At 37.8% G+C, this 13,014-nt stretch overlaps 1 protein-coding gene and 1 long non-coding RNA gene across 2 annotated transcripts; one reads left to right on the forward strand and one right to left on the reverse strand.

Moving 5' to 3' along the window:
• Positions 1–1,085: 1,085 nt before the first annotated feature.
• Positions 1,086–9,247, reverse strand: xab2 (XPA binding protein 2). The gene is made up of 19 exons (XM_069688442.1): positions 9,115–9,247; positions 8,796–8,944; positions 8,355–8,478; positions 8,037–8,234; positions 7,532–7,666; positions 7,273–7,437; positions 6,979–7,123; positions 6,738–6,889; positions 6,465–6,584; positions 6,228–6,359; positions 5,572–5,703; positions 5,324–5,437; positions 5,044–5,206; positions 4,752–4,942; positions 3,848–3,970; positions 3,566–3,737; positions 3,220–3,346; positions 2,939–3,048; positions 1,086–2,800 (listed from the first exon to the last, which is right to left on the reverse strand). Exons 1-19 carry the CDS (start codon positions 9,148–9,150, stop codon positions 2,739–2,741), a joined length of 2,550 nt encoding a protein of 849 aa, XP_069544543.1. The 5' UTR covers positions 9,151–9,247; the 3' UTR covers positions 1,086–2,738.
• A 2,990-nt stretch (positions 9,248–12,237) lies between these two features.
• On the forward strand, positions 12,238–13,008 carry LOC138614851 (uncharacterized). The gene is made up of 3 exons (XR_011310352.1): positions 12,238–12,272; positions 12,708–12,747; positions 12,870–13,008. It is a non-coding gene; the product is annotated as an uncharacterized lncRNA (long non-coding RNA).
• Positions 13,009–13,014: the final 6 nt, after the last annotated feature.

Raw genomic sequence — 13,014 nt, forward strand, 5'->3', positions numbered from 1 at the left:
TAAACAGTTACTATAATACCACGATGTACAAATAGGCTAACCCATAAAACCTTGAATTAAAGTTGAACATGATCAAGAGAGGTAGGCCTATTATCAGAACAATTAAATGATCTGTTACTACACAATAAAAAAAAAAAAAAAAATACAGTTAGGAGACATCGGAGGACTGGATATTTGCACGTTAATCACTATTTGAAATGTTAATATGTAGACAGTATTTTTAATATACTGTGGCTTGTTTAGCTGATGATAATTATAGTTGTATTTTATTCAATGTTGGGTAGTTCGCAAAAAAAAAAAAAAAAAAAAAACACTCAATCAACTCCGAGCACAGCGATTCTTTTTCAACTCCATCTACAATTTAGTACAGCGCATCATATTTAATGAGCTTATCTCATGTTTTGTAAATAAAATTGAAGTGTAGTTGAATGAAAAGTGCATTTTAAGTTCAGTAAGTATAGTGAATGGTAAGTATATCCTTGAGTTAAGTTACATCAAAACTGTAGGCTACATATATACATGCACTTCGTTACTTAACAAAGGCTTGACATTACCTATAGTTTCTGTCTACTATGAGGTGACATGGTTGATAATTTTTTTTATGGCCGTTTAAACACTGCTAATGAAAAATACATTGAACAACTATTTCTCATTGCCCTGGACTATTCAAATATAAGCTTGTACCTTATAGACTGCTTCAGGTGGATGACCGTGGTTCAACAACACAGCATAATGGGCCCTGTAGTGGACAAACATCCATACATAGATGACCTTGACCCCTGACCTTTTGCTGATGCAAAACAAAAAGATAAGATCATGAAGCTTCCCATTGCTGATTTTTGAAACGCTATTTTGATGTCTTGTATTTGATATTTAGAAAAAACGCATTAATCAAATTGTTTGGGACTTTTCTGAACATATTAAATATAACCATGACACTCCATCAATATGCAAAATAAATGCAAGGCATATGATGGTCACATTGTCAAGGAAGGATGTAATTAGAGCAGAACTATTCACATTAACTTCTGATTAAGTAATGTTTGAGTTAAAGGCTTGTGTGGATCAGCAACGTCAAACACTGGCAGATATAGGCATGTTTATGTATCTTACAGCAGGTTGCAGTATATACAACAACAAAAAAATGCAACAAGAGGAACAGTAAACATACTTGTATTTTATGTAAATTTGCAGAAAAGGAGGAAATTCAATTAGTTAATTAATTTAGTTGTTTGCTTCTATTTATTGTGCCAGTTTCTTTCCAATTGTTTTTGAAGTCATGTTTCCAGTTGCAGCATCCACTGGAAAACAGAAATCTCAAGAGTGCCCCATCACATGATGTTCAAAGTTCCAAGAGCTCATCAAGCACCCCGCTGCAGTAACTTTTTAAGAGGATTACCTCTCAGCTATTTTAATCTAATTATGAAAGAAAAAAATAATTCGTAGTCAGTGCTTTTTCCAGCTCTCGATCACTCTGAATGGTGGGTTGGCAACAACTGAAAGCACAAGTCCTTTTCCATTAAACACACATTAATCTTTAAAGTAATTCCGTCAGCATGGTTTGTACATAAATTGTTTGGATCCTTTTGATGTATTCCAGCATATCTGAATGGAAGAGTTTTTGCACGACTATACAGCAAATGTAACATCCCGAGACTCGAATGCTCCTATTTCATTAACTGTTACTTTAAAAAGAAACCGAACACCTAACCCTTTTTCTAGAGCAGTGTCCTCAGTCAGATAAAAGCCAGTGCATTTAACAGGTATAAATCCATTTTTATTACAACTGCATTTTTAAGTGTATAGAAAGTTTCTGCGATACAAAGAGACCAGCTTGCCATAGCCAGAATGGCTGGTGCATAACTCTCAAACACTGTCAGGGTATACCTTTTGGCAATAGGAAAACTTGTATACAAAAAACTGATGGTTCGCAGGAGGACCCTCCCCAACGCTAGCTAAATCACATTTTTATAGCATTACCTGCAAACTAAAAATGAGCAGTGAGCCAAATAAACCAGCAATTAAAACAACAGAAACCAACAAGGATTAGGCACTCTTCCTAATCAGCATTTACTGATTTGTTAAAAAGTTAACACAACCCTCCCATTGTTCAGTCAGAAGTATTTGATAGTATTTGTACCCATACAACTAGAGCATTAATATTTGGAGTGTGGGGGACATTTGTCCAAGAGTTATGCAACCATTTCAGAAACCCTGAGCTTTGCGAGACTCACCCACCTACTTGTGATCCCCAAGCCAACAATGCAAAGCTTGAATGCTCAGCGCCACTTTCTAATGAATGCTCCCTGCTGAAGAAACTGTGGAGCCCTTTGTTTTCTAGGGCAGAACTTCCTGACAGAGAAACATCTTTGCATTTATTAGGGGTAAAAAAGATTTTCACTTGTAATCCTCTTACAAACTGTTGTTGAGAAATAAAGTCACATCATATTAGGCTTCAGTTATCATGTACCACAAACTAATAACAGACAAACGCAACTGCTTATAGTTGCCCAATTATCTTGAGTCTCCTACTTCAGAGACTGACACCATGTGGCCAAAACTAGCATCCTTTATAGACTTTACTACAAACATAGACAAGAAAATATACAGAAGGCACAAATGCTGCCATTCTGACTGTTTCACTTGTGACACAATTATACACATTTTTAAAATGGAGCAACTGAATGACTACAGGCGAAATCATAAGTCTGCATCTTTGCAAAACTCAGAGTCATCTTTCAGTCATCTTTAAGCCCTCCAAAGACTGCGGTGGGGACGCTCTTCTGTTCAAGCTGCACCTCTGTAAAGGCCAACAGTACAAGGCAGTTAGTGCATGCATTTTCATGCATAAACATGTCTACACAAATTGTTATTAACCCTTTTTAAAAATGTTTTTTGTTGTTGTTGTTTTTTTGTTGTTAAATGAACTATCACTCACCATCCGGTCCTTGGTCTTCATCGTCATCCTCATCATCATCATCAATGTTGATCTCATCAGGATTGGCTTGTTTGGCAAGCTCTGCCAACTCACTGCGAGAAGTGTCACTCCTGCATTAAGATGAAGAAAGTAAGACTTGTATGTATGTCTGTCTGTCTGTCTGTCTGTCTGTCTGTCTGTATGCATGTATGCATGCATGTATGAAAGTCCAATTTTGTAAAAAGCACAATTTCTTCCAAATACTTTTCACGGGAGTTAAAAACAACAGACGAACAACAAACCTGACAAAGAGGATCTTCTCTTTGGGCTTGGGTTTGTCCTGCTCGGCTTCTGCAGCAAGCTGCTGTGCTTTCTGTTCCAACATCTTCATATCATCAATTCCCATCTGGCCTGGAGCAAGATCTGACACTAGACACAAGACAAACACAAAGGTCAGTAAAAACATATTACTTCATTACTACCTGTGTAGTTCTGGGGGTCAAAGATTTGGGGCAAATATGGAGTATGTGTGGCTACCATTTTAATATAACTTCAAATATCTGCAACTATCCTATATGGCCCACACAGAGCACTCATGGTACAAGCCCATAATGGATGACACTTTTAGGACAGTCCAAGTTCTCTCACCAGTGCCTGTGGAGCTTGTTGTGGCCTTCAGCATCTGGGAGGACATAAAGTTGACCTGCGTGTTGTATGTTGCCTGGACACTGCGTTTGATCCTCAACATTTCTCTGATGGTGTCCTCGTTTCCATGGCGGATCTCAAATTCTTTCCAGGTCTGCCAGAAATGAGCTGTCACCTGAAATAACAAGGTTATAAATACATCGAAAAGCATTATTAAATATGTCCACACCATTGATAAAAAAAAAAAAGAGGACATTTTGTTCAGACAGAGGTGGTTTCTCTCACCCTTGGGTCACAGATCTGGGAGCAGTAGGAGTAGATTGCTCTACCCCGATCAATCTCACCCAGTTTACTCTCCATATCTGCAAATCGCAGACACATGTCCCTTGCATGCTCATCAGGAAGGACCTAAATACATTACAAACGGTACAACTCAGATTTCATGTATTTCAACACAACAGAATAATTCATTAGGACAAAGGATCCAAAATATATTTTTGGCCTGCAAATTATTGTTCTTGGGAAGTTTAGTGCTGTGGAGCAACTTTGGTTGAGTAGCTGCAGGTAATCATTAATAATCCCAAGATCAAGATAATCCCAACATTAAATGATTCTGTTTTGTGCAGCATAATACACTTGACAGGAAGGAGGTAATATCTGGCACAAGATTAAATATAAAAAATAAAACCGTTGTGAATTATTATTTATAGCAAGTTTACAATAAATCACGGTATTTATTATTCTAAAGAAGGTGACAGCTCTTTGAATATTGGTGTTGTATTTGTATAATAAACTTTAAAAACATATGTTTGTCTTTATATTTTGAACAATATCGTCAGCTTTCATATCATTAAGGAACAAAATGAACAGATAATGATTGGTTGTCATTATTGGCCTTGGAATTTCATGATTGTGCTTCCCTAATGTGTTATTGACAATGTTCCTCAAAAGGCTTGATCTCGCACTTTGAGCTTGTTAAGAATTTTCTGGCATAAAAATAAATTAAATTAGGCTAATCCCATTTTAAGCCTGGGAGGAAAATACTACAAATAATACTGTGATCCTGCAAAAGACAGAGTAGTTTTATGGCACTGCTTCATAGTGAACCCTGTAATTTTGAATTTGTAGAAAAACTGTTAAAGAAGAAACATTAGGTATTTTGTGAGAGAAAAGAAAATTGCTACTGTACCTCAATAGCCTTCTGGTAAATCGCTCTGGTATGTGTAACTCCATAAATTTCAGCTGCTCTCTTGATGTAGATATTAAACATATGATGTCTTTCCTGAGTTTCTACAGCCTGCGTTGCTCTTTCATAGACAGCCATGGCGTGTCGTGCCAATCCATACTCCTCCTCCAATTTGGCATACAACAGATAAATGGCTGAAAAGTCAGGCACAGTGTTTCAGTGCATTTTAGAAATAAAAAATAAACACAATGCAACATAAAACAGTTGTCAATATAATTCTATCAAAGCTACTTACTCTTGGCAAACTTGGCAGGGCAGCCATCCAGGGCCTGTTCAAATAGATCTCTGGCTCTCTCCAGCTTCTTGCCCCCATATCGATCAATGAACTTGGTGAGGTAAGTGTTCCAGATGTCATAAACATTTGGCCACCTGAAGAGAGCGATACCACGCTCATATGCCTAGAAAGGTAACGGCAAAGACATGAAAGAATTACTTAAAAGTGTGAAACATTGAGCAAGGCAAGAGTACATTTTGAAAGTAAATGGAGGTTTAGTTGATTAGTTGCATGTTATTACTTTAAAGCTTTCTTCAAAGTAGTTGTGCTCTTCAAGGAACATGGCATAATTGATGATGATCTGTGGAGTGGCGATGCGGAGATCAATAATGCGATCATACACTGCTTTTGTAGACTGTGGAGAAATAAAAGGAAAACGGAGGAAGTAGGTTAAACTTCTTCAAACAACACAAAACATACCGAGACCAATACTAAATATTGAGTTTATCTGCAATGTATCAGTGGCTCATATAAAATACAACTGTATACCTGGAACGTGCCAAGACTCTCCTCCAAGTCTGCCAACATAGACCAGACCTTCAAGGACTTGTAGACTCGGTTTTGGACCGGCTCAGATGCATCAAAGTACTCTGCTTTCCTGGATGGGATGGCTGTAGCTTTCTATGATTAAATCATTAAAATAAATAGAAATGTACAGTTACATTTGCAATGTAGAAAAAACATCATGCACAAATACATACAATGAAATACATAAGTGGTTTCATATATTCTTTGCTCAAAATTGCCATAATTCACAAGCGAGGACTTGCAAGTGTTGCTACTCAATGGCAGTTATTTAGGACCTGCTCCAAACTATTTTGCTGTGAATGCTCTAATCTCCTCAGGCCCTTAACTACAGTGTGCTCAGTCTCAAGTGAATATCTGAACAATGTCTCAAAGGTTCCGACAAAGCAACCAACATGCGAACCCGAAAGATTATTTTGACATGTAGCTTAACATCTGTACTGCATCAGTTTCCATGTGTTCATTTTGAAAATGTGCTTTCAAAAAAACAGACGAAGGCAGATGTTTGCCAGTATTATTGTAGTTTCTCGACCCTGCCACTAGATGTTGATAAACGTCCACTTTAAATGGTGCAACTACTTCACTGATTGTACCAGAAATAATACCTGCAGATCTCTTACCCTCAGTATGCGTAGTGCCTGTTCGTAGTTCTCATGGCGGAGCTCCATCTCTCCATATTCACACCACACTGCAGCAAGGTCATCCACCTGCTTGTAGTTCACCTTGGTAGCCTTCTCAAAGATCGTCCTGGCCTGAGTTACAATAGGTAAATACAGGACATATTAAGACAAAAACAAATCTAATATAAAAGGTCAGAATGTTTACAAAATCCCTACGGAAAGACATCAGTGACTTACGTCATCAAGCTGCTCATTTTCCTCGTAGAATTTAGCAAAGGAAACCCAGAGAGAGTGAGGCTTCCCTGTGGCCTTCATCGGATCCACAGTCTGTACTGCCTCGGTGTAAGTGTTGATGATCTGCAGAGAATATAGTGCGCATGGATTGATCAGTAATGCAGTACATAAAGACAGTGTCACCCGTGTGCGTTTTGTTAAATGTCATATCATTATGAATTGTGTGTGCACTGTCGCTGTCCAAACATTATGTATGAAAAGACATCAAAAACTCACCTGCCGTGGATTACCCTCATACAGTTTTACCCGCTTGTGCCACTCGTGGACATTGTGGGGGTTTTGCCTCAGTAGTACGCTGTTCAACAGGAGGGGCCGTCGGGCTATCAGCTGCTCAAAACGGGCCAATCTAAGCTCCAGGTCTATGTCATCTGGGAGGAGAGGGACAAAGAGTGAGGCGGGCAGGACGAGATAGGTGAATGCAAAGAACGTGGATGAATATTCACGAATCCACACGCACCATCTTCATGTTGCCCCATCTCAGCATTGGTCTCCATCTTGGCAGCGATCATGCTCTCTTCAAACTGGGCGTAACTATCAAACACTTGTGTGAAATCCCTTACTGTCACCACTGTAAGGATGGCCTCCTCATACACATCACGTGCCTGGGAAAATAAAGACAAGTAAAGAAGTCATTGTGAGTCAATCCTGCACACAGTAAATTCATGGGAATGGAAGTAAGTGTTTTGGTTAAACATCTTTTAGTCAGTAAAGTGCTGAAGGTATAAAAATAGAAGTTATTGAGGGAACACACTTTCTCAAAGTGGCCACTCCTGATGTAATAGTCAGCCAACGAGCACCAAAGTCTTCCAAGTTGGTCTGTGAAGCGAGTGAGGCCTCCTCGGATGATGGCTCCAACGTTCAGGGAGGTCACCTTATCAGGATTCTGGGAGATCAGGTCGCATAGTTCATGCCACAGCTGTACAAGAGATAGATGACAACGAAGAAGGGTTTATGAATTTTCCCACTCAGCTTGAAAGACGGAGGTGCTTGGTATGAGATTAAAATCTTACTTGGTAGTTAGACTTGCCCTCTTTAGACACAAAGCTTTCGTCATTGACGACAGCTGCTAGTCGCAGAGCTGCTTCATCCAAGCGGCCAACAGACCGTAAGAAGTCTATGTATTCCTCAGCGTTCTCTGGAGAAAGCTACATTATAAAGTAAGTAAGAAAAAAAGTAAGACGATAACATTTTGAGACATTATCACGGAATGTCAAAAAAAATGTTCACCAAAATGTTGACAGCTTTCCTTGAGTGTTAGAAAAATGTGTGTATCACTTCAAAATCGTTCCTAAAGCTCATATTATATTAGAGCCTTACATAATATGCTGATGAAGCTATTTGGCTAATTATTGAAACATCCTCAATACTAAAAAAAGTTCAGGCATTTACAATTTACAGGGCTCAGCAATACAATATGACAGTGGAAGCCGTCCAAATACAATAATCTGTAAAATCAGACGCATCTTTTGTAACATCCTAAATAATAGCTGTTGAGTAGACCTGGTCGGTTCTCACCTTGAGGTACCTGCGGTACACCCGGATGGCTGTCTCAGGCAGGGGCAGGTTACGGACAAAGCGGAGATACAGAGGCCAGATGCGTGGGTGCTGAGTAACAGGAAGAGCTCTAAGCGCACGGTCAAATGTTCGCCGGCTTCTTGTGATCTTGCACTGAGACACAAGTAACTGGCAGTAATCGAGCCATATTCTTGGCATCTAGTTTAGGGAAAGACAGGTTGTTAGTTATAAGCACAACCACCACAGACCACAAGGTAAAGGTGTATTTTTTTTTTTACTGTGAAGTCACTCAGTGTTGAGTTCCATAGGAAATATTACCTTATGCATGAACACCAGTGCCCTTTCATGGCAATTATTGATCTCTTCAAAAGTTGGTTCAGTGACACATTTCCCTTTGACTTGTTTCCGTCTCTCTCTCAGATAATTGTACCACAGTTTATAGCTGTTAAAGGGGGAGAAATTGTTGTTCATACGAGTTTGATCATGCAAAAAGCAAAAAGCTGTTGCAGACTTAATGTGTCCATGTCGACACCTTAATCTATATCAGGATCAGAGTACATGTCTCTTACTTTGGAAAAAAAAAAAAGAAGCAAAAAGCACTTTAAATGCATTTTACGACAGAAAAATAGTTGATTAAAAAAAAAAAAAAAAAGTGCCAAAAATAGCGTAGCATGTTTAAAATGGGAGTTGCAATAATACTTTTGGGTTTGCATGTAGCAACGTCCTCGTGTTTTCTTTGAACGTCGCCTTGTTATTTACCTGCCAGGCAGCTCTTTCAGGGCCCGCTCATAAATCATGTTCAGGATGGATTTGGGTCCATTCTGTTTAAACTCGATGTAACGCATCCAGCACTTGACCGAGTACGGATTCCTGATGATCTCCTCTTCGTAAGGCAGATCGTCATCTTCCTAACAGACGGGGGGACAGCGAGACATCACAGCAGATGGGAGACTTCAACCTAAACTATGAGAACTTTCCGAAAGAATTGCGTTTGCTGAAGCTAACATTTATGGCGCGCTTCCTACTTATTTTTGAACATACACGAATAGAAAACAATATACCGTATGCAGTGACTTACAAACATAACATCAGGTTTTCCATTTAACGAGGGCATTTCTTCGTAGGAAGAACGATTGTTCCAAATAACAGCAATACTAACTTTAGCAAGCTATCGTTAGCTTGCGTACTCAAAACGTGCAGTCCGCAGTACAACTTCCGGTGGCTTTGTCACAGACTGCGCAGGCGCGTTAAGGTACAAACTACAAACCGTAAAGTTTTTGTAGTCCGGAAGTGGTGTGACGTACGTGTATGCCCCGAAAGATATTTTTGGATACTTTCCTTTCTTTTGCGAACGAATTGATTTACATAAAATGTCTAAGTTGTGCTCAGCCTGATATTAACAAAGTTGCTCTCTTTAAATCACATTACTTAAGGTCAAATGTTTTCATGGAAGCGGCGTTAAATTAAACATGAAACATAAAGTGCTGCACAGCACTGCACATTCGTTCAGCTATATTTTAAAAACGTAAAAATATTACTGAAGTACATGTGCGGCTACGTAAAAGCTTTCTGATAGGTAAAATCCTGCATCTGACTGAAACTGAAATGTGTAAGCTGAATACTTTTCTTTAAATGATGCATAGCTCTGCTGGCGACTGTTTTTCTGACCACAAGAGAGATGTTCGTGTGGCTCAAATGTGCTCTGCGCAAAACAGCTGGTCATTATTACTCTGACGAGAGACACAAGGTATCCTTTTCCAGTAACTCTATATGAGCCTATACTTGGAAGAAATCATAGACTGTATGGAAGAAATGCAACGTGTCATTTCGTCTTGCATATTAATCATGTTGATATATTTGTTCATGAAGCCATCACTAAATTATTATTTCTTTTTATAGAATAAAATAAAAAAAATATTTTATAATGAAGCTATCTCTGATTGTCTTGTTTTAGGATGAAATGTTTATTTACACCAGTAGCATTCATCACTCGTTATCTTAATTATTGTTCATATAACTTGATTAACCTGCTACACAGCAAATTCACATCTTTGGAATAAACTCTCTCCGAGTTCAAATCAACTCTTTTTTGCTTGTACGTGTGAGACCATGGAATACACTCTCAAGCAGAGTGAAAGTTACTCTTTTCTTGGAGTTGATTTTTAACACTTTTCAGGAGATGAACCTCTTTGGGAGTTAATTTTACTTTAACCTTAAGTTGTGAACTCCTTCCAGTGTGAAGAGTCAACACTTTAAAATGTGCACTGTTTGACATTCATGGGGTTAAGATTTCATCACACTAAAAAGGTTTTTAAGGTATTACTGACAAGATAAGAACATATTTGTCACATTTATATTTGACAATTATATACAGTGTGATTATGTAGTGTGCAATAACTACTGCAGCATGAGTTCTTTGCATACCAGCTTGCAACCCAATGCAATGCAATGTATAATGTCCAGTGATTGCTATATATCTTATGTTCCTACCTTGTACACTTATGGTTTAGAATGATAGCCCCATTTTATTTAGCATTATGTCTTCATTTAAATATTAATAAACAGCATGTTTTAACAAAACTAAACATATTTTTTGCCCATCACTTAGATTGAATTTGGCTGCTTTATTATCAAAAGTTACGAAGAAATAACAAAAGCATCTTGGGAAATGCTACTGGGCAACAAAGCTGTGCAGTCAACACCAGGAGTCGTGTTGAATCATGCTCCTCAACACTCAGCGAATGAACACCAGAATATTACCCCACTAAAGAGTAAGACTGAACACGAGCTGGAGTCTCACTTAGAAAATGAACTTCCAAAATCAAAACTCTTTGTTTAACTTTGTCTAAATGTGCTGTGTTACAGTAAAAGTGTGCTGCAGCAAACCTTCATGTGTCTTATTGCTTCCAGGCAGAGATAGTTATATTTGAGTAAAAGCGACACAGAGATGACTATTGTCAATATCTAAAACTTTTTAACAAAAAGTATGTAGTTGTAAAAACCTATAACAATGTTTGACACTATTATTGTGTGATTCTTTGGTAATTCCTGAGAGGCATCTGGGCAGTTTGTCATTTATTTCAGGATTATGTATATGGCATTTTATTTTGGGGCCTTTGCCAGCAATGTCTCAAAACCAAAGTCACATAGTTTTTCAAGGTCACTGAGTGTGCATAACAACAACAACGTTCTATGAATCAAATTGAGCATGGGGATAAAGATCTTTGATATCTGAGTGGGACTTATTATAGGTCTTATCTCAGCCTGCTTGGCAAATGGTTTAGTCCTTTTAAGGCAAGGTGTAACACCACTTGAACTTTATGGAAAGGGCTTTACATTCAGTTTTATTAGAGGAATACAAGATGTGCCAGTGTCCTGCAACTTTATACCAGCGCCACTTGCTTGCTTCTCCAAACATACTTTCTATTTCTGTCTATGAACACGTGCATTTGCAGGGGTCAGTAGAGAAACCTCTCATTATAAAATTAAGAAATGTTTCTTCAGTAAATCAGAATCTAAATTTATTTGAGTAAATTATTTATTGGAGCAAATTAGTGGTTTAAACACCCACACATATTTTGGGACATACTTTGGACATTACACTTACGTTTTTTATGAGCAGAACTAAAGCTAAAGCTCTAGTGCATCTCCATAAAACATAGTGCTGGATATTATTTGAAATACTCCTCAAAATGAATATATGTTGTGTGGGGAATTTAAAATTACTATTTAAATTTATTCAGTTTTACTGCATTTCAAAGATTTTAGATGTGGACAACCTCTGACACAATACCAATGACATTTAATGGTATTTTACAAGGGCAAAGAGTTTATGGGTTCAAAAAGTGATGTCAAAGCACAATTCCCTGAATAGATTATTTGTTAAATATTTTTCAAGTGGAAGTAATTTGTATATTTTATTTATTTATATATTTGTTTAATGTGCAATAAAGCAATTCACAGCTATTCTATTTGCCTATTTTAAATTTTTAGTCTTTGTAGAATAATTCTTATTCTGCTTAGGGTTTCCTTGTATATTTATTTTTTGATGGTTAAGCAATTGTGTATCTCAAACACAAAAAAGCAGACTAAATCTGCAATGTGACGAGATGGGTCTTAAAATGACAGGGATGCTTGACCAAATCGAGGGGTGGACTATTGCTGACTGGGCAGTTCCAGCCTCTATAAAAGCAGCAGCTTCAGTCTCCTCTCACAACTGACAGGCATCCCACACAGGTTAGTGTTTTGTGTGTTTACACAAACCTAATTATCTTTTACTTGCTACTACCCATTTCATGCGTGTCTTGGTTGTCATGTTTTTTATGTTTAGTAATCTTTCAGGAATAATATCACTGATCAGATATGTTATTCTCTTGGAACAACTCAATATGTAATCCAGAATTTTTTTTACAGAGAATCGCCAATTCTATTTTTGTATTGATTAAAATGCACTAAATTTACTGGCTAGCTTTAGAAATATTTTTCAGCGATATCGCACTTGTAACTGAGGCAATTGTACAAGTTTACAGGGCCATGAAAGTTTTCTAAAATAAGCTAAATTGTGTATAATGTGACTGGTGTTTACTGGTGTAAGTGCTAGACAGTGGAAGATATTCTGAGTTTGTGTCTTCTTCACTGATCATCTCAATCTTTATTTAAATGCACCTTTAGAGAACAACCAGTCTGGTTAACTCAGTTTGGATAAACTGAGGTAAGATTTGTCTGCAAATTACACAAACTCCATAATATCCAGATACAAGAAATGCTATTTATTTAAACTACATCACAAAGAAATATTTTTAAAGTTATTGAAACTACTTTTCCTTTTTTCAGTCTCGACTAAAGTGCCATCATGAGCACAGACGCAGAGATGGAGGCCTATGGCCCGGCGGCCATTTACCTCAGAAAAACAGAAAGGGAGAGGATTGAGGCCCAGGCCGCTCCATTCGATGCCAAAACGGCTTTCTTTGTGGTTGAG

This window comes from Brachyistius frenatus, unplaced genomic scaffold (genome assembly GCF_029030835.1).
Source record: "Brachyistius frenatus isolate BFR_SWC_R1_liver_20210118 unplaced genomic scaffold, ASM2903083v1 Contig_592, whole genome shotgun sequence".
In the NCBI taxonomy this organism is placed as follows: Eukaryota; Metazoa; Chordata; class Actinopteri; family Embiotocidae; genus Brachyistius; species Brachyistius frenatus.